Raw genomic sequence first — 22,431 nt, 5'->3', positions numbered from 1 at the left:
CTAGCACTTTCAGGTTTGACTTCCCAACTGTGATCTGAACCAACACCCTCAGAGTCAGGCACCAAATCACTGCGCACAAAGTCAGCAGTGTAAGCCATGGTGGCTGAACAGGTTACATCAAAGAGTCTGTACTGCTTCTCCACACGGCTTCAATGATAGTATGTGAGGCAATGTAAATGGAAGATGGCTACACAAGACAAACTATTATCAGATGTTTAAGGATATTTTCTTTGAAATCATTCCTTAACATGTATCTAAGTAGCTGTTAACTCATAAAAAATGAAATACATGTAGTTGATAACATACGCTATATGCTCATGGATGATGTAATGAACTGTCTCGATAGGTACCTGCTACAGAGGTACAAGCTATCTTCTTGTAAATCTTGGCAGTACAACAACCCTTTCTTTTGCTCTACGAAACAGTTTACAAAAATATATGTAACTCAATAATGATGCTATATCAGTTTATTGATAAAACAGTGGCAAAGCACATCACAGTTACAGCATGGGCACCCATCGTGGCCTGCTGTCTACATCTCTCATCATCCCTCTTTGTCTCTCCCCAGTCACAATACACTTATGCTTAACGTAGGGGGCTTCCCTTGGGGAAGTCCCTATCCTCACAATCACAGGCAGAAATCACAGACACTTCCTTTGTTTGGTCCACTTGATGTCACTTCTCATCAATTGACATTCTTATACCTAATGCTAGAGATTTTAAAGACTACATGCAGGTTCATGTACTAAGTCACTATGACAACAGTTAGATGGAATCAAAATATACAAGGAAGATTATGGTTACAGTGTCAATGTTATAAGTTGATTCTGCCTTTCATCCATCATCCAGATGGTTTCATGCCCTTTCAAACAAGCCGTAATTCATAAATCTACATGCGAAGCATTTGTTAATAGTCAGAAAATGTTATTTCACTTATTAGCCAAAAGCCAAAATTACTTTATGTCAAATACTCCCAGACAATTTTCTTCAGACATTACTTTATAATATTCAATTCAATGTCTGACAATCACAAGTCCATGAAACATCTGACTCCACCACATAAAAACATATGAGAACAATGTAGATGAGATCATTACTGCTAATGAATATTGTACATATTAGAAGTCATGAATTTTTTAAAACAATAATGTTCAAGTTGGCAGGTTTTGACTTACAGTCATCTTCCACTTTGTTTCAGAACATTTCATGAACAGAGAATATGGATCTTGCAAATCACAGGAATCGTTTGTTTCCCCCACAAATCCAACAAAACAAAAACATACACCTCAGCAGGCAGAAACGACCACTGTAACTGGTGGGGCTGGACAGAGTATGAATGACTGAGATGAGGCCCTGAAGTGGTTTACACAGCACACTGTAATATCAGAGGGAAGTGCATCATCTATCCATGTGTATGGTGTCTGTGTTGAGGTGGGTTGAGAGCACACACTAATTCTTTACACTGGTCCACCCATGAATTTAAATGCTTTACTGTAGGTAGCAGTTTGAACAAGTAACAAAGCTATTTGCTGTCTAATTTACTAACAGTCCTGACTTTGATTTTCCAATATGGTATATGGTGGTGACTTCTATAGCATGATAATCATCATAATGGTATGATTTAAAGCTGTTCTTCAGCATACAATTACTAACTGGCAAAATATATAACTTGTTAAATTGGCGTAAAATAAATTACATAATCATGAAAATATAAAGCTATGAAACATCATCTATGTCAACAAGAAAACAACAATGATGGATGGAATAACAATGCAACCTACATCTCTTCAGCAGTTGTGAGTTGGATCACAGTGAGGCTGTGTCACTTAGCGTGAAACTGAGGCCTGCCTCGATGGACAGGCGGCTCAGAAATGCTTCTGTTTGGTTTGGATGTGATTGTAGTAATAAACATGGGTGTCAGCTCATGCTGATAGTCACAACAGTAACAACAACAGTATTGTCTAATCAGTAATTGGTGAACATGAAAACGTGCTGACGGGCTGACGTTGACCTCTTCCATCAGAAGGATGATGTGGTTATGCTTCACTCTCTAAAACAGAAATACGACTTAATTCAAAACTTGCTGGCCATGTCTACAGAAATGCAAGAAATGACAGCATGGTTGCAGTAATATTTGATCACTGATTATGGTAGGGACACAGATGACAAATGAGCACAAACTATAATTCCTGAGAATATCAAGTTCAAATATTACAATCATGTGATTAGGAAACAATAAAATATTTTAAAAAAAACCCAAGTGCCAATATAGTTACTAACCCTCGAGAATCCCCATGTTGTGTAAGAAAATGCCAAAATAGCATTACAGTGTAACCTGCTTACAATGAAAGTGTTGAGGATATAATCAGTGAAATAACCAACTTCAAGGAATTCAACACATGAAAATCCTGCAATCTCAGTAGCATGCTATTTACATATGCATAAACAAAACTGAAGTGCCAAGAATGTACACCATGTTTATTATTTATTGGTACCTGGTTCTTTTAGGGCGCTTCCATCCCCAACAAGTTCTGTTGGAGTCTCCATTGTTGTGAGAATACCTGCAGCACCAGTAGTAAGCTTCTGCTCTTCCTCTAGTCTCTCTTCCAGGTCAGCCTATATACAAACCATACAGTTTAGATTAACATCTTACTTATTCCATCCACCCATATACAAGTATACTACATATGTAAGCTAGACTGCTAGTCGTCAAGCTTCTATTGCTGTGACTGAGTGGGGTTAGACTGTTGACATTGTCCACTGGTGATGTGACGTGATTTACTCTGAAAGTGTGGGTTTAAATATCAAATGGGACCTAACTGAAAAAGGAATGTAAACCTGTAATTTAGTGAGAAACTGTAATCCCAAATATAACATGCTAATCATCACATAATTAAAAAGTGTTTAGTTGATGTGGCAATGTCAATATAACATCAACATGCCAATTTCTTTATCTTCTTCAAAGAATCTTCTCTGAAGAATCCAAAAATGATAAATGAGTAAATGTGAATGCTGCAAAATTTGATGTCTACCAATATGTTCACAGTGGGACAGCATTTTAACCATCATCAGCGAAGAAGTGAACTCTCTGGGACACAGCAGTTCAAAATGCTACTCAGCATTGTGATTCTCTAACTGTACTCATTGAAAATACTCATCAAATACTCATTGACAAAGTTACTAAACTGCAACTTTCAACTTTCTAATAGCTATTCCCACTTTCAGTTTTGTTGATTTGAGAAAATATCAATAAGAGGACATGAAGACACATAATCATATACTGTGTACATGTACGTATTTCAGGAATCTTTGTTGTGGCAAATCATGTAACTAATGAGAAAACAATCTTACTGGACTGCCAACTGTGAGGGTAGCAGGGAGGTCATCCAAAGTGATCTCTTCAATGTTGACCTCGCCATTTATGTGAACTTCACCATTGACTTGTCCCCCAACCTTCTAACAGACAATGCATACTAAGCAGGGAGCTCACTGAGTCAGAAGTATAGAATCTGAGACAAGATAACATGATAATTACATAAACATGAACTACAGAACTATCTATTTAATACTTCATTATCAAAAGTAGTGGGTAGTTGGCTGCCTTATAGGTCAAAATGGTTCATAAGAAGAATGAGTTTGCAGTTAGTTTAAATTAAAACGATCATATTCAAGGACATTCTTTCCACAGAGGTTACTTGGCATATCTTCCTACGAACCTCTGTTGTGCAATTAGCAACGTTATTTCAAAAGTAAATATTCTTAAGGCCTCGGTAGGTTCCTTATGCATCAGGAAAACTAGAACCTCTTCCCCAACACTAGGCGCAAATGTTTCTTCGTGACAGAGCACATCCATGAAATGGCGATTCAATGGCATCTCCATCGCCCTCATTGACAACAGACAAGCTACCTATTAAACTTGTGTGTCACATAAACACAAGTCGCCAACTTGCATAGGTTAGTCAAGCTGGATGTAAGTCGATGTATCATTCTGATTGGATAGAAAGAAGGGAGATACTTCGAGCTGCGATTATTTGCCTCTCGGGGATTTTATTAGAACCAGCAAATATGGCCGTATTAGAACAGATGTTTGTAGGAAGATATGACAAGTAACCTCTGTGGGAAGAGAATGATTCAGGGAACACATCTGGCATTTCTACAGACACCTCAAGTTATGACAGAAAATCTGGTACCTGGCTGACATCGTCTTGAGATGCATCTGCCTTTACAGTTGCTCCCCCTGTTACAGTGCCATCTGCCTCAGATGTCTCTAGCTGCTGTGTGTCAGCTTCTTTTTCTTCTTCAGCAGTGGCATTGTTCTCCTTCATAGGTGTCGATTCTGTCTCTTTCCGTGGACTATCAAGCTCTCCACTAGCTGAAGACTCCTGAACTGGCTGTGAATGCTCCAGTTTATTATCTCGTGACACAGCAGTCTCAGATGGGTCCTCCATACTCTGAGACTCATCTGCTTCATCCTCATCCTCATCACTTCCAATCCTGTATGAAATCAGGGCACTCGCAAATAAATAAAATGAAAATCCCAATGGCAAGAACAAAAGTTCTACATTTGTATGAAGTAGAGCCATCTAATCACCAATCGCTACTGAGTTGAGTAGACTATTAATGAATGGTTGAATATTACTTATGTGGAAGCAGTTCCAGGCAGAACATTTGTTAACCATCGATATTTCTTTAGTAGAGGTCATTATCAGCTTGTAACTGACCTGGTAAATGGTTTGGTTTCACTAACAGCCAGCTCTATCTGCAATCCTGCAGCTTTGTATGGAGATTCTGGATCTTCATCTTTCTCCTCTGCATCCTGTACTGGCATCTCACTTGCCAACTCATCATCCCTGTCCTGTAATTTCACAATTATCAACAAACTACAAGTTTCTTTTTGTAAACAATTATCTCTCTGAAATCATCACAAGAACTGTTTACACAACATACCTCTAAAATCATGAATGCCATATGCACCCATCCAAAAGGAGATTCACTTCTACATTAACATGGCTAAGCAAGCTAGTACTAGAGTGAAAAAGACAAAGCATTACAAAAGGATTACCTGAGTTGGGTTTTACAGCGCTTTTAGAAATATTCCAAGCAATGTCACTGTTGGGAACACCAGAAATGGACTTCATACACTAAACCCATGCAATCAAACCCTGGCCTTAGGCATGACAAGCAAATGCTTAAACCACTTGGCTACCCCACCATTCTTAATAACAAATGGAAAGAAAGCTGGAGATCACCTTTCCTAGATCCTCCTCTTCATTTGTGGTCATCCTGAGTGTAGAAGGAATGCGGTCATCATCTGTGGGCTCGGAACTGCTCTCATTACCATCAGACTCCTCTCCTACAAGGACTGCCATTTTCTTGCTGGAGGCAGATTTGTCGGACACAGACTGCAAATCAACCACTGTCCATGAAATACATAGACAACCAATACAACAGACTATGCTCTGCATCAAAGTAGAGCATATTGAAGATTATTTTGAAAGCCACAAAGATGTCACTGACCTGAAACCATGCATTTGTTCGGATCTTGTCAGCTATGGTTGGTTCATCCAGATCTTGCATGAGACGGAAGAAAGCCAGTTCATTGAAAAGAACCTCAGACATGTCTACCAACATCTCCTCTCCACATTCACGCATTCTACATAAAGCAAAAACAACACAGTCACAGTTGATAATTGTTGAAATGTTTTGAGTGAATCATCAAGTGATATTTAATCCAACTTGAGAAAGCTCTAACTACAGTCAACAATACTCCAGTCATATCACTGCAGCAAGGAACTACTTTGAGAATTATCAACCATACCTGCGACCCTCAAATTTAGCCATGGAATCCTGGAGTATAGATCCCAGCTGTCTGTGGAAGAATCGGGCAAATTCCTGTCCATTATCATGCTGCCTTGTGAGAGACAGAACCAGACGCTTGATGTATGCCAGCAACTGTGGGGAACAGGCATCATCCATATGCTCTTTGATCACTGGCATAATTTCTGTCATAATGCTCTTGATTTGTTGGTCCAGCTGGTTTGTGTCGATACGTGGGTACTGGGAAAATGCAACAGTAGAAAATACAGATGTGTTAGAAGAAGCTTTTACATAATTATAAATGACGAAACTAGTTCAGACTGCTCCACTACCCTTGCGTAGAAAACGTGAAACAATTCGCTTTAGAGAAAATATAGATGCGGGCTTCATACACAGCCAGGTTCTAACTTTTAAAGGAACAAACAGGATCTGAATGAGCATTTCTCTAAAACTGTCATAAATACAGAAAGCTGAATTAAACTTTTGTGACGCAAATGCAACAGTATCACTTTTAGAGGAAAATGCTGAAGTAGGAATCTCAATGAAGGATTCAGCATGTGAATAAACACTTTTGCTATACATAACTGACGAATAAAAGAATCTTCTCTCTTTTGGAAGGAACACACAATATTGCCAGAATAAAAAAGATACTAACACTAACCGGCATGTCTGACACCGAGCTCTCACTGCCTTGGTCCATAGTGGCAGCATTAGCCTGCAAGTGGTCTGCAAGTGATGGGCGTCCATCTCGTCCTCGCAAAGCTTCACTGTCACTTAATGTCCCTCTTGTCCTTTCACTCTCGGCCTTCAGCTTTTCGTACTCTCTCATTTTCTCCAGTGCCTAGCAAACATAACAAGATGGCATCGATATCCCCTAAAGTGGCAAAATACACTTCATGATTATGTCAGTTAGTTACAAGTATGTTTTGGTGTGTATGGGTTAAGTAGTTTTATGCCACACTCTTTAAACAATAGAGTCTGGACCAAATAAAACTGCTATCAAGAGCATGAGCATCAATCTAAACAAAAGGGATATAATGACATATGTCAATCAAGCCTGGGACTACATTTCAGGGTGGAAGGAGAGTACTGAAAAGTTTTTAAGTTCCCAAACTACCAAAAGGTACCAGTACACCACAAGACCTTTAAATGTGCCAAGTTTTGTGAGGAAATATTAAACATTTTTAAAATTCTGCTCTGGAAAAGAGCACTACTACCAATTTCAGAGAGAGTCAAACTTGCCACAATAGAAATGCCCAAAAAATATTTAATTTAGAAATTCCTAAATACCAAAAGACCTTAGTACACCACCAGACCCATCTATGTTTCCATGGAAAACACAAAAAATAAAATTCATCTTTGGGTCTACCCCTCAAAAGGCAGATAAAGGGATCATGCTTGATATGTGTACTGAAGCTAGCACTAGCATGTTTAGTTTAGATCTGACATCCTCATATCTACAGCCTAAGTCATGTTGCCATGGAAACTGCTAAATTACACTTCAAACCTGTATCTGAACCCCAAAGGGCACATCTATGGTTCATGTTTGACAAGTTTGATGGAACTAGCATGTATTGTTTGGAAGTTCATGCTTTCGTAATATTTTCCTCTAATATTTTAATTAGTTCCTCGCAATTATTTGTTCAGGAAAGTCAAGAGCTCAAATTAGTCACTGCATCATAATATAACAGTTCATTCAACAGATGAGGATTAACAAATGATCAGAGTTATTCCACCTAGACGTCAATCTATGAGTGAGTGAGTTTAGTATTATGACAGCAATATTCCAGCAGTATCATGTCAGGGCACACCAGAAATGTGCTTTACACATTGCCCCCTTTTGGGAAATTGAATCCGTGTCTTCAATGAACAGAGCGAACAGTTTAACAACAAGGATATCCCACCACCCCATCAATCAATGAGTGCGTCAGTTATAGTTTCAAATTGCTTTTAGCAACATTCCAGCAATATCACAACAGGGATCATCAGAAATGGGCTGTCAATCTATGAAGCAGAATAAAAGAATAATTGTAATACAGTTCATTAACCAGCAAACCTTAAAAATATTCCCATGCAGAAAGTACTTCTGTTTTGTTCCTCAAAGATAAAGTTATATCATTCCTCTATGAAAAACAATCAAGACCACTGAATAATGACTTGCTCACCTTGTCAAAATGAATGACTGTATCGCCAAGCGAATCTTGAGCAAAAGGGGAATCCCAAAGGCTGGTAGATGGTGTTGAAAGGGAGCTAGTGTTTTCAACTTTCTCTGCATAGTCAAATGTTCCATTCCTCAGTGAACCATTGGCCTCCATCAACAGGCCAGGACGCTTGCTTCTTTGGACCATAGCAACACGTTCTCGGAGTCGTGCCTAATGAGAATAAGTGAGTTAAGTTTTTCACTGCTGTAAAGCACTATCCTAGCAATGGGCTCAACACACTGCACCCATCAGACATCAGACACTGAACAGAAGTAAGTCCCTTAGTAGAACCAAACTAAACTATTAGTGCAATGCCCTTCAATAATATGTAAAAACTTGCATCATGCCTTCATGTTAAACTGTTAGAGAAGGAGAGTCCGAGACAGCAGCTATTCCATCACTGCCTTTGTTTCAGGACAAACCATACACTGATAATAGCAGCAAGTGTATCAAATAACAACCTGGGCAGTTTTGCAGTAAAAACAAGATGTTTCTCAGACACGTCAGACCACCTACTCACCAAATGTCAGATGTATATGTTACACTAACCTTAAGATCTTCATCATCCGACGTAGCAAGACTTTCGCTGGGAGTCAGTTCTGAGGGTGTACAGTTCCCTGCTGTGGCAGTCAACCATGGTGGTGGCGGCTGTAAATACATGGCAGTACACAAAATTGTCAACATGTGGAGACAGGTTTCACGACTTTGACGATCATTACTCTTAATCACGGTCAAGAAATATCATCTTCTTCAGCTACAACATAAACTAAGTTGGAATATCAATATTTACCGCAGCAAAAGAGTCACTGTTCTCTTCTGTAAGTGTCTTAGACACAAGATCCTGTATAGCATAGAGTCCACGTTGTCGCAAGTAGTCTGAATTGAGAACCTGCAGGATGCGGAATAACTCAATAAGGAAGTGTGGTCTGCTCTCATTCTGGGAGATGAGGGTAGCTACCTCAGAGTAGATAGTTTCCCTCAGTGCTTCAAACAGTGAAAGATCACCACCAGTATCCCCATCCCTGGAAAAGAATATTCATATTACTTGGCTTGATGGAACAAACAGCAACAATCATTATTAGATTCTAGAGTTATAAAATGACAAAAGTTAGCTTAATTTAGGCAAGATGGCTCAGAGAGACCCTAACTCCTGTTGCCCTACACTTTAATATTTTAAGAACGAATAGTGACTACCACCTTAAGGACACAAGTGTACAACTGATAATTTCTATTGACCAGTTAAGATAAGGCTAATTTCTCAGTCTGTGTTTTGTCTTCAAACAGAGAAACTTTGCATGGATAGTTCTGCAGATTTAATGACTTGGAGGGATCCTGGGGTAAATGGTGGCCTATTCTAATCTGGAATGTCCACAGGGAATTCTTCCAGTAACAAACAAAAACAGTACTGCCTAATTAAACCCATGAGATACCTTGTATTCCTTGACTGTCCAGCATCTGACATGCGAGCAGAAAGTATACTGGAGAGACTAGTGCTGTCATGGAATCCTGCGCCACTGATGCCAGCACTCAAACCAGGCCGGTACTTCCCACGACGATCAGCAGCGCCGGCAGTTTGATTGGGTGAAGAGTAACGAGGCATACCCTCAACTATAGAAAAGCACTATGTAATTATAAAATAGTAAATAGCAATGGAACAGCTGATCTTCTACACTTAATTGGTAAAGTTAGTGTATAAGGTTTTCCTTTCCAATGAAGGTCTTCTAGATATATCACAGAAGCTTACAAATTATGAAGCAGTGAGTGAGTGAGTGAGTGAGTTTAGTTTTACGTCGCTTTTAGCAATAGTCCAGCAATGTCACGGCAGGAGACACCAGAAAATGGGCTTCACACACTGTACCCATGTGGGGAATCGAACCCGGGTCGTCGGCATGACGAGCGAACGCTTTAACCACTAGGCTACCCCATCGCCCCAATTATCAAGTAAGGGAAGGAGAACAAGTGGTTAACAGCATGAACAACAAAGAATGTTGTCAAGCAATGAAAAACTGTCAGGAGTGTTGTACAAAAGCACATTCACATTTCAGTAAACTGACACTATTCAGAGACAGCATGTTCTTTATTAGTAACAAATCAGTCATGAAAATCTGGCTGGCAGGTTGATAGCTCACTGAAAGCTTACTTACATGTTAGTGAATGATTGGCTGGATGGTTGGTTGTTGTTTAACAACACTCAGCAGTATTCCAGCTATAGGTCTAAATAATCAAGTCTGAACCAGACGATGATGAGCATCATTCTACACACTTGGGATACAATGACATGTGTCAACAAGTCAGAGAGTGTGACCACCTGATCCTGTTAGCTGCCTTTCATGACAAACATGGGCTGCGGATGACAAACTAGTGAATGACCAGCTTACTGCAGGGAAAGCATGGGATGTAACTGATTTCCACACATTCACATGTGCTTAAAGGTCATTGTATGCCACAAATTCATGAAAGGTTACCACATTTGTTATTACCTGTTTCAAATACACCTGTGGATTGTCCTTGTGTTGCATGTTGTTTTCTGCAAGTAAGGAAAAAATTATCAACCAAGATATCATTGATCAGCCAAACATTATATCCCCAAAAGCACTCAGAAAATATTATGAAAGACTGCCAAAAAACTTACACTTTGCGTGAATTAAGCATATCTTGTAAGTTTAGTCTGGGAGCTTTGGATGCATCTGTGTTATCCTTCCGTCCAGTGCTGACATGGTTGTTCTGTTGCTGGTTCAAGTACGACCTATCTCCTGACTGTAGGTAGGAATCAATCCTAGTTGGAGGGATAGGACGCAAGTTGTTGAAGTGAGTTTCACTGCTTGCACTTGGGCGATCACTGGGCCGCACATCTGTTTGAGGACTAAGTGCTTTTCGCTCCTCAGAGTAGGTGTTGGGTTGTCTGCCCCCTGGATGACGGGTGTAGGAGAAGTTAGAAGGAAAGTGAGGGTTGAGGGTGAAAGTTGTCTGTCGGGTAGTATGCATATTGATGCTGGCACTGCTATTTGGAATGGTTGAAAATGAAGTGGTCATTGGTGTATTGAGTCGTGAAGTCTGCAGTGGGCTTGGTCGCTGATTTTCCCGGTCATCAGTGACAGGCAAACTTTGCTGGGGGCAGGAATCAGTCACCTGGAGGGACAGACTGTGCAGTTGTTGTTGGATGTTCTGCATCTCCACTTGCTGTACTCCCAACTGCTGGTAGCACTGATTCAAGCACAGCATCAGCTGCTGTTGCTGGATCTGCTGTTGTATCATGTCAGGCATGAGGTTCCCTCCACGCATGGGTATAGAAAAGCCTGTAGGGGTGAATGATAATGTCAGTATCAATCAGTGTAAATCACTAATCTGTTGTAACAACTGAACATCATTGATATCAGTTTAAAATAGACTATAGGGTAACTACTGAATCACCACTTAAAAGGTTTTGTGTAACACGACAAAGGTGCAATCTTTGCACTAAATGTTTGTTACAGGTTCAGATTTTCAACAGTCATGGCACTCAAAGTGCTTTCAGTGAGTGAGTTTGGTGTTATCTCAGCAATATTCCAGCCATATGGCGGCAGTTTGTGAAAAATGGAGTCTGGACCAGACAATCCAGTGATCAACAACATGAGCATCGATCTGCAATGTAAGTGGGAACAGATGACATGCGTCATCTAAGACAGCACGATTGACCACCTCATCTCATTAGTCGCCTTTCGTTGCAAGCGTAGGTTGCCAACCATAGGTTGCTAACCATTCTACCCCGAGGCTTCACAAGTAAAAATTGCTCAGAGGAAGAGAATAATAGAATGTTCAGTCATCCTGTATTCATGTGACATTAACGTTCACTATTTAGCACAAATGCACTGTTTACCTGATGGTGACATCATTCCCTGTGAGGGGCTGGCAGATTGTTGGTCCAAGAGAAGAGCCTGACACATCTGAGATGTCCGTTCCAGCTGCTGCTGCAGCATACCCAGGCTCTGTCCGTTCTGCTCCTCCTCTTGAACTATTTCCTCAGCTGACCGGTAATTCTAAAATTCACAGTATAACACCTTAACTTTCAGGCAAGGTACCTTACTCCAGTTGATGATTCTACAAGAGAAATCCAAACAGTTTCACACCAATGGAACTTTAAGCAAAATGTTAACCAAAGTGAGTATGTGGCTATTGGACCAGTCAGTGTTCTCTGCATTAACAAAGCATACCAACTATTAAAGTAAAAATACATAGTTTACATGCCACAGTAATCCTCTTTTAACACCCTTCTCTAGATTAACCTTCAATCACTGCAGAAAGCATTAATGCAGGAAAATGTTATTTAGTGAACTCACTTCTTGTTTGACGCGAACATCTCTCTTTACAAGCTTGCCCTTTTTCTTCTGCACTCGTGTTGGCTGTTTTGGTCTTACAGATTCTGGAAGAAACATGTAATGAAGACTGTAATGAAGATTCTGATTCTCATCTCTTGAAAGTGACCACATAAACTTTAAAAACTCTCTGAAAACCTTACCTTCTTGCTTCCTCATTGGCCTTGGGCATCCATGTGCTCCTCCTGCTGAAGACACAGACACCTTTGAGAGCTTGGGACGAGAACTCTGATGTTTTGAGCGTCTGGACCTCTCAGACCTTCTCTGTCTGGCATCGTCTTCAATTGTATAGGTTCCATCAGAATCATTCTCCTCTTCTTCCTCTTCAACCTGCACTATGCCATCACTTGGGTATCCTATGCATAGCAACATATTAAACACTATAAAGGCATTAAAAAATCATCATGATAACCACTAATATGACACAAAGACACACTGAATCCATCCATCAAAAGCAATCCATCCACTTAGTCTGATCAAAATTACTGAAAAGATGTTTCCATTTCACTTATGATAAATGTCTGCTTGTAGTCAGAGGGGTGTGGAAGAGAAATATCTCACCATCATCATCATCTTGTCCAGCCTCTGGGTCATTGCCATCTTCATCCTCAGTGATGCTTCCAAGATTATCCACAGTTGAACCACCCCATGTTGCCATGGTAGCATCAGCACTAGCGCTGGCACTAAATTGAAATAAATAAATAAACAAACAAACAAACGCTCAGTGTATTAGACATCTAACTCCTTCATACATATACTGAACTCTGAAAAGGTTATCAGCTATGAACATTCATAAACCAACATTTTCCAAAAGAATACACAAAAGACAGAAAGTCAGTGATAAACTTACGCAAATGCATCCGTAGAGTAAGAAACTGTGTCACTATGGTTATCCTGATTCCGGAAATACTGTTTCTTGTTCCTGTCCTTCCTCATCATTGCCTCCAACTCTTTTTTCTTTTGTCTCAATTCCTCCTGCAGGATTCTATGCTTTCTCATTTTGCTGTACAGCTCATCATTCGATGCAACTACAACAGAAACAGCAGATCCCAAAACTCTGAAAATATAGGCACAATCTGCAGTCTTCCCCACTGTCACTAGTAGTGAGTTAGTCAAGGTTCTTGAAAGAGTAATGCATTATCATTACATATGTGACATATCATAGACATTTACCACTTGCGAAAAACATGTGAATGTCACCAAAGATCATAATCAGGACAAAATACATGACCAAATCAGACATCATGTATAACTCTCAAATATTTTATCAATTTTTTCCTTGATAGTATCACCTGCTCTTTACTTCTCCCTATGTTAAGTAACTTACAGGTAACCATTGGGGTACTGCCTTGTTGACCTGATCCTCGACCATCTTTACTCTGTTTCTTGGTAATGGGTTCTTCATTTTCCTGCAAAAAAATGCTACTTGTCACCAAAAGAGGTAAATTTAGACAAACCTGAGGTTTCCAATTCTTTGAAGAGAACTGTCCTTGGGGTACATGTATGCATTTTCTGCAGCTGGAAAGTTATATCAATGTTTTAATAAAATATTGTACAATAAACAAAAGTCTTTTTTTGTTCATTATACGACCCCTCACCACGTAAACTCACCCCTCTGCCGCGCATCCAAGCCCGTAGCATCATTCCTTCTGCTGAATAAATCAGTTAACAAAATTGCGGGGAGATGGGTGGCCCTACCCCAAGGACGATTCTCTTCAAAGAATTGGAAACCTCTACAGGTTTGTCTAATTCTTTTTCATAGAGAACGTCCTTGGGGTACATATATGCATAAGCTCAGACTCCCAAAGACCGGAGGCTAGGGAGGAGGGAATTCTGGTACCATACGTAATTATTGCGATAGTAATTACGTAAATTAACTCACGCAAAAATTCTCACCTGAGTACTCCCGGTGAGCTTCTGCGAGAGGCATTATGGGAGGGGACCAACAGCCAGCAACCGCACCGATACTGACCTCAGAGCTAAGCATGATATAAATAGCACTGTCAAAAGTGCAAAAGTAACCCTGCCCACATTGTGATTTCCATAGAGAGCACCGTAAGGGGGAAAACCAAACTAAGGACTGACAACAAATCGATCTAGATCGCAGTCGTGGTATATGTCAACAGTGGAGATATGCACCTACAGTCATGCCCTATTTATCTGAACCTCAGATATCTGGAAAACTCGCCTTCCGAAAATTCCTTAAAACGAATTCACAACGTTGCAAAATTACTCACATATCCGGAAATCCGGTTTCCGTAAACGTACAGTCATTTTCACAGACAAAACACTAAATTATGAGCATTTTTGTCTCATATATCCGGATGGCTGAGCACCTGTATGTTTACACATGCAATTACTGAGGGCCTCACGTGATGTAACAAATAACTCCGCGGTATTTGAAGCGTGAGAAGATTAATTACCTCTGAGTAGCAAGGTGACACTGTGTTAATTTTGAGGCGTGTCAATTTGTTGGTCACTATAATTAATTAATCCGGATGATCAAGCAAGCCTGGACAGCTGTGAGCGAAAAGACAATTGCTAACAGCTTTCGTCATGTGGATATTATCCAATCAAATGAGGATCCACATGTCGACGTGGCCTTGTCGGAACTTCACGATGTACTACGATCCTGTGCACAAGTTGCAACTGTGACTGTTACTGTTGATGATCTTGTGAATGTCGACAGTGACGAACTGACCGACGAAACTCCTCTCGCTTGTCTATACAATCAGTGCAAAAGGCTATGACTGATTTCTTCAAGTGAGCATAACTGCATGAACAGGTATGAGACATTGTATGCACTGATATTTGTTTATATGTACCGTAATCAATAAAGATTGTGTCTGATGCCTACTATGTTCGTTTCTTTGTACGTTTCATATACATATGGCCCGTGATTCAGATATCCGAAAATTCGCTTATCCGGACAATTTCAATAAAAACACAAGTGTTCGGATAAACGCGGCCCGACTGTATATGCAGTATATCAGCAGCGTCAACTGTCAAGGAACCAAGACTCACTCGGTCAGGGTGGCAGGACACCCTCCACTGAGAAAACAGTACGGCCAAACCGTGCACATTCACGTGTGTATCATGCTAGGCCTGCTCCAAATAGCAGCAGGGCAAATCTCTTCAATGGGCAGTGCCGATGCGAATGCTTTCGAAGCGGCTACTGCTCTGACCGAGTGAGCGTTCAACCCCTCAGGGGGAGGCTTGCCCTTAGCCTGATATGCAGCACAGATGACCGAAACTAGCCAACTAGATATTGTCTGTTTGCTAGCCAGCAGACCAGCCTTCCCACCACCATAACAGCAGAACAGATGGGTACCCGTACGGATCCCTTGTGTTCGTTTGATATAGACCTTGAGGGTCTCATAGACATCCAATGGGTGAGTGCTCATTGCAGAGGTCCCCGATATAGAAGGCTGGGTGAGAGTCTTAAGTTCGATAGGAGCTGTCACATGGAAAGCGTCAGGCGGTAAGTGAGTGAGTGAGTTTAGTTTTAAGCCGCACTCAGCAATATATTCCAACTATATGGCGGCGGTCTGTAAATAATCGAGTCTGAACCAGCCAATCCAGTGACCAACAACATGAGCATTGATCTAGACAATTGGGAACCGATGACATGTGTCAACCAAGTCAGCGAGCCTGACCACCCGATCCAGTTAGACGCCTCTTACAACAAGCACAGTTACCTCTTATGGCAAGCATGGGTTGCTGAAGGCCTATTCTACTCTGGCCGAGGTAAAGAGAACAGCTCCCTCGGACTCCTCAGCTTCCCTTACGTCCATAGCCTCGACATCCGAACCTGAGGCTGAGGCGGAATCCTCTCGGAAAGAGGACCCATACCCCGACCCAGCGGAAGATTGAACCACAGTGGGGAAGGAAGAGCCCAAGGCACCTTCCACTCCAGTTGCCGAACTTGTCCCATCAGAACCCCAGGATATCCTCAACGGACCCTGTGCCAAGACTGAAAGAGGGACTGGGAGCGAACCCTCCCTCTTTGGGGTAGCTGACGCATTCGGACCCAAAGCCAAAGGCAACGGATCGACAGACATCTCTAGGCCAGCAGAGCGAGCAGAGCCCCTGATCTGCCCCCCAGACTCTCCGTCTGGACTCGTGGACGAGGGACTTCACTGAGTCCATGTGCTGCTGAAACAACTGGGTGATAAGTGTCATATCGAAACCAGAAGTAGACGAAGAAGAAGGCTGTGAGGTGGGAACTGACTTAGACTTGCTAGATTTAGACTTAAGGTCTTTAGTCTTATCATGCTTAGTTCTCTTAGTCTTGGACGGGGGAAGTCCCAACAACTCCCCTCCAGCCTCCCGCAACTCTTTATAAAAGAAATCTGCCGTCCTCCTATTCTGGGCCCAGAGGGAGAAAAGCCAGCGCTAATACAACTTTCAGTCACAGACAAGAAGTTAAATCTTGGTTTAAATAAACGTTCTGTTTCTCTCTATTATTTCATCTCCATTGAAATCATGAAAGACATATATGCCAAAAATCTGTAAATAGCAAAAGACAACACTAAAAGATCTGACTTATAAATCTGCCAGTTCTGTGGAAAGATATTGAACGGTTCAAGTGGTGCTCCAGAAAGGAAGGAAGCTCAACCCTCACTTTTGAGAGCGAATTGTTTTAATGGAAAAAATAAGACAGACAAAAATCTGTACAGTCCATTTGAGTCAAAATTTCCCCGATGAATTGCACTCTAATTAAAAAAACAAATGGACACAAGATGAACTCGTGATTCACAGCATTATTTGCTGTATTTTTTGTAATAAATCTGATAATTACTGGGATTACTGAATTTCAAAATAACATATTAATGATCATTAATATAAAGTTTTCATGTAACCGTTCATAATAATTCTGAAAAGTTGCCAATGAACCCTTAATCTGATGAGATGTTTTCGAAAATACACTTACACGAACGCTGAAGTGCACTGTCCACCATACTGGATACAGTAGTGTTTACAGAATCATGTTTCGCTAGGGCCAGTGTTGAGACACAAATTACAAACATTTGTTCATGGTCAGCATCCACAAATGCATCGCTGAATTCCCAATTCAATTCAGAATTAGATTACAAATTGTCTGTGTCACCTATACCAACTGTCTAGATAAACCAACAAAAAAGATATTGTGTGTGAAAACGAATGGTGTGCTCGAAAGACTGAGCTTGTTTGAAATGTAAACACTACAAAGCATTTTCAGAAATATTCCAACATCCAGCCGTCTAATCATTACTACTACGGATCAATACATTTAGAATATGCAGGGGAAGAGTATTGTAGCAACAAATAGCAAACCAAAAAGAAATACCATGCAATGATTTCATAATTTATAGGAAGTTGCCATGCAGCATGATGCCACGACTGATGCAAGACAACTCTGAACGACAAAGGTAGTTATCAGCATTTCTGCCTTCGTCTCTTATTTACAAGGAAAACAATAAAAACATAGAACAATACACAGATCTGAATCAACTTAAGAGTCCTCATAAAATCTTGTGCATTTTAAGCGGGGTACACTGAAAATAACAGAAAAGCGCTCTGCCAGCCAGAAAGCGACATTCATGTGCGAGGTAAGATAAAGGATGATGTCTCCTAAAGACAATCAACAGTGATTCAAAGACATTTCATGAGGAGGGCAATTCTTGGTTGGGGAAAAAAAGAGTCACATGACTAAAAGTCTTTTCAGGGTAAGACCAGCCACTTTTGTAGGTTAAAAGTAAGATTCAGATGTGTTTTCAAACTGATAATTGGGACATTACTACTCTATAAACCATACATCCATTTTCTTTGCTGACATATTCCAGATACTATTTAGGCCTTTTATAAATTTCAAGGAATTTGTAAGGAAATATCTAATCGACAATTACCAGAGAGTCTAATATTTGTGCAAATCTTGCACATTGATCACAATACAAACCGCCAACTGGAACTGCTCTTGGAGACTCTGAAGTGCTGAGTGGACAGCCATCAGTCTCTCTCGCTCTTCACGCAAACTCAGCAGTTCTTCTCTCTGCTGCTCAATTGTAGAGAACTGTCTTGCTTCTTCACTTCTGAAACAGATGTTCATAATAAACTCAACTAAGCTTACAACAAGAAGAACATAACTGACAACCATGGCAAACAATTGAACATGATCTTAAAATACCCTTCTGGTGGGCATCGGTTTTCGTCATTCGAGCCTTGAAAACCATGATGGGTAAGTTTACTTACTCAATTGCTCTTTGTGCATGTATTATCACCAGATCGATCAGATGATCTAAACAAATATTCAAAACAAAGCTCATAGATGCAGAATTTCATTCAGGTAAAGTTCAAACAACATGAACATCCAAACAATTCCTGGAAGATACTTACTGTGAGTGTTTGTCTTGTGTAGGGATCTCTCCTTCACTGACAGACATGTTTTGGTCATTCATCTGAGCAGCTTGGGGGATGACTTCACCTTCTTCACTGACAGCCAGCTCCATCACAGCATTTGGTATATCTGGGGCACCACTGGGAGACTGCTGCACCATTGCCACAATATCCTGAAGTTGACGCAGCTTCTCTTTAGCAGCACGCAACTTCCTGGGCACAGGATAGAAAGCAAATGCATCACATTTATTTGAAACTACATTAAATAGATCCTCACAGACTAAGTGTACGTACAGGACTCACAGAGATTTAAGGAGAATGAGAAAATATCAAGCATTCCTCCACTTGCTTCAAGTGGGCTGGGGTTAATGATACATTGCCAGTATTACAGTTTTATTACCACACCCAGTAAATTAAAAACCTGTACATAACTGAATAAGAACCAGATGATTCAGTGACTGATATTGTTAGCAAATGATTCACATCCTTGTATGATGACAGTGACCAAGTCCCCCCATCCATTTGGTCATGCATTACAACCAGCCTTTTTCTTATCGCAAATCCCTGTATATCTAAAAACTGAATGAACCATCCAAAAGTTAAACAGTGGAAGCATTTTATGCAGACTTATGACATATTGACAACTGAGTGAGGGGAGTATAAGTTTCAAGCAATACAGAAGCTATGTATTGCAGGGTTTAGGAAGCATCTGCTTTTGCTACTGCTACTTTGTGTGCAAAGAGGGCTGATTATCCAGAACCCACTAATAAGGGAGACAACTCTGCACAGTTACACATCAGTGGTTTGACAAACTAACAGTGTTGACACCTAGTACAAGATAACCAGTGGTCTTGCGGTCCATCACAACCAGTTAACATTAATACTTGTTTACAAATTAAAATACCTGTGAAATGTCAACTTCACTTACTGAACTTTTTCCTGTATTTCAGGGTCATCCCCCCATGGCCCAAGACTAGACAGCTGAGACTCTTTGTTTGACTCTGAATCTGATGCATTCTCTTCATCTGAGTGTTCCTCTTGAGCTGGCCCTGGTGGCAGGTTGACAAGCGTCTGACCAGCTCCAAAACTGCTAGCCGACTCTGCTGTCATAGCTCGGCCACCTCTATCACCTCTGTCAGGACCAACTTGCTGTAGTAGTCTATCACAACAGATACACATGACATACAAAACATATCTCACCTGAGTGAGTTGGGTTTACTCCGACTTTAGCAATATTGCAGCAATACCAAAGCAGGGGACACCAGAAATGTGTTTCACATACACTCGAACCCCGTTTACTCGGAACCCACATATCAGGAAACCCTGCCTTCCGGACGATTTTTACGAGAAACAAAACTTATGTTCAATAATTGTACTCACTTAAGAAGACCCCACACTTCCGGACCTGGACGGCGAATTTTCAAACCATTCCCATAGATTTCCATCTTTACAACGTGCATTTGTCACGTCAACACCTTTTACCGCACTTTTTAATTTCATTCTTAATCTATCGGAAGGCATTTGGTGTGAATTGACTAGTTAGCAAAACACTAGTGACACACGTCATCGGGTTGTTCATTAGGATTTGGCACACGTCAGAACATCTCTTCTTTAAAGAAAACACATGTTAAGTAGGATTAAGGTAAACTACACTATAATTGTACTATGTATAACACATATACATTGACAACTCCTATCTGCCACGACGCAAGTTAAAAAAAGCCTGCCACATGATCTAAGTCATGTGATAACTTCTGGAAGTTTACTTTCTGCAGACAGCACAAGTTCGACGCGATGTCATATGTGATTAGGGCATTTAAAATTAAAAAAAAAAACCCATACAATTGGTAAAATAGAAATTTTTAACCATTGATTTTCGTTTTTCATCTAATTTACCATCAGAAGCTCCAAACGCTACATGATTACGTCCGAGACAACCTGACAAATGGTAATCTGCATTCAGCTTTGCATGTATAATCAGTACACTTATATGTTATGATGATTCACTGTTACCACTATTGACTGTTGATTTATTGATATACCTAGATGAAATTTTTTTGCTTTCACTTATTTTTCACGTTTTGCTTGTTTGATCCAGTTAAATGGATGTCTCAGTACCCGGACGATTTTCGAGTGAAACCAAACCGTTCTGATAAACAGGGTTCGACTGTACTGTAACTACCATGTGGGTAATCAAACACAGGGCTTTAAGGGGGACAAGCCCACATAGTAACTCAAGCTTCACTTAAAAGAGATCAGACAGTCGTTGATTCGCCATTCTCTAGAATGGCTAAGTGATGTGATCTCCCCTCCCGCACATGGATGGTTTATCGGAACGCATCAGCCCTTCCCTCTGCCCTTAGATGTCTTGTCATGAAAGGCAGAAAGGGGCTCTCAGCAGCTTCCTTTTGAATTCTTCTTGTCACATACATGGGTCCAGGTGAACAGAGCACTGCGCAATGGTTGTCATGGCCAAAGTATTCGAAGGGCCACAAATGGTCAATCCTCCTCGATCTTCGGTTGAATCCCAGACTGCCACGGATGTCGCAGATGTCAAAGCTGAATGGGTCAACATTTGCTTAAGTTCCATATCAATCGCTATCATCTTCGAATCCTGCACATGACCAGAGGACTGACAAGAGCTGGATATCTGCTTCAGGGATTCACCATGCTCCATTGTCAGCTGAATCCAAGCTATGAATCTTATAATCATCCTTGCATGACTCTGGAACCTTGATTGCCAAGTTGAGTGATAGTTTCGCAAAATCTGCATCCAGGGAGGCAACAGCATCAGCCACCATCGGGTGAAGGGGTAAAAGCAACTCTGGCGAAAGCCTACTATCCTTCGGATCATACTTTTGTACCAAAAGACGGCGATGGGCAAATCAGGCAACCTGTTGGCAATTCAATCATAGACCACGCAGGGGAAAGGTAATTGCCCCCATCATCTGTCTCCTCTAGCATCTCCTCGTTGTAATATGGGGAGAAACAGCTTTCCTTTGATTCATCCCATGAAACAGTAGGCACATCATGTCACTGACTTGAGGTATAGGCGTTGGGCGCTGAAGGACGGAACACGACCAAGGCTCTTTCAAAGAACTGTAACATCCAGGGAACGTGAACATAGGCATTGTGGCAACTGGCAAGGATACGACCTTGACCGGGACCAACAATGACACTACACATGATTTGGGGATTTGGAACATCTCTCCCTATCTGTAGAACAATGGGAAGAGTGAGACCTAGACCTAATTGGCGGAAGCGACTAAGGCATAGACTCCTCGATAGGCAACGAGACCTGGGTGAGCTGAAGCTGAACGCTCATCCTGCAGATGCCAGGCACTGCTGTTGTAAATCCTCTTCACGAGAAACAGTAGAGGAAGGAGCTACCCTTGGAATATGATAGTCAACAAACGGCGTCAGCGTCAGCGTAATTAACAGCATCAGCATAGGCTTTGGTGCTGGTTTATGCAGCAAGTCTCAACGTCAGCAGGAGGAGCCATAGGTGTCGGCGCTGGAACCACAGCAGACAAGGTAGAAGTCAGCGTTGGCGTCGGTGTTGGAATGGCCAGGTTGAGTAGTCACTGCTGTTGGCAAAAGGGGAGTCCATAGTAGCTTCTGTACTTCCAGATGAGAAGAGGCATCAGGCTCAACAAAGGCATCCAATGAGTACCGACGTTTGGGGG

General features: G+C 41.1%; 1 protein-coding gene across 5 annotated transcripts in view; it reads right to left on the bottom strand.

Moving 5' to 3' along the window:
* Positions 1-452: 452 nt before the first annotated feature.
* The window catches only part of LOC137274316 (pericentriolar material 1 protein-like), a 57,347-nt gene continuing 35,368 nt past the window's right edge, over positions 453-22,431 (bottom strand). For 2 of the 5 annotated variants that reach the window (XM_067807458.1, XM_067807456.1), the window contains exons 15-38: positions 19,674-19,904; positions 18,746-18,958; positions 18,309-18,441; positions 13,698-13,779; positions 13,221-13,398; positions 12,932-13,053; positions 12,514-12,726; positions 12,335-12,417; positions 11,875-12,034; positions 10,651-11,314; positions 10,499-10,545; positions 9,449-9,626; positions 8,809-9,040; positions 8,568-8,666; positions 7,983-8,189; positions 6,473-6,658; positions 5,819-6,057; positions 5,518-5,653; positions 5,250-5,402; positions 4,722-4,855; positions 4,191-4,494; positions 3,352-3,456; positions 2,496-2,616; positions 453-2,050 (exon numbers count right to left, since the gene is read on the bottom strand). In XM_067807458.1, the coding sequence (XP_067663559.1) occupies positions 2,037-2,050; positions 2,496-2,616; positions 3,352-3,456; positions 4,191-4,494; positions 4,722-4,855; positions 5,250-5,402; positions 5,518-5,653; positions 5,819-6,057; positions 6,473-6,658; positions 7,983-8,189; positions 8,568-8,666; positions 8,809-9,040; positions 9,449-9,626; positions 10,499-10,545; positions 10,651-11,314; positions 11,875-12,034; positions 12,335-12,417; positions 12,514-12,726; positions 12,932-13,053; positions 13,221-13,398; positions 13,698-13,779; positions 18,309-18,441; positions 18,746-18,958; positions 19,674-19,904 (4,234 nt within the window). In that variant the 3' untranslated portion in view covers positions 453-2,036. The remainder of the gene's footprint in view (positions 2,051-2,495; positions 2,617-3,351; positions 3,457-4,190; positions 4,495-4,721; positions 4,856-5,249; positions 5,403-5,517; positions 5,654-5,818; positions 6,058-6,472; positions 6,659-7,982; positions 8,190-8,567; positions 8,667-8,808; positions 9,041-9,448; positions 9,627-10,498; positions 10,546-10,650; positions 11,315-11,874; positions 12,035-12,334; positions 12,418-12,513; positions 12,727-12,931; positions 13,054-13,220; positions 13,399-13,697; positions 13,780-18,308; positions 18,442-18,745; positions 18,959-19,673; positions 19,905-22,431) is intronic. The other 3 variants (XM_067807457.1, XM_067807459.1, XM_067807460.1) reach the window with 3 other exon arrangements.

Source organism: Haliotis asinina, chromosome 2 (genome assembly GCF_037392515.1).
Source record: "Haliotis asinina isolate JCU_RB_2024 chromosome 2, JCU_Hal_asi_v2, whole genome shotgun sequence".
Taxonomy (NCBI): domain Eukaryota; kingdom Metazoa; phylum Mollusca; class Gastropoda; order Lepetellida; family Haliotidae; genus Haliotis; species Haliotis asinina.
This window is presented reverse-complemented; position numbering and strand designations above follow the sequence as displayed.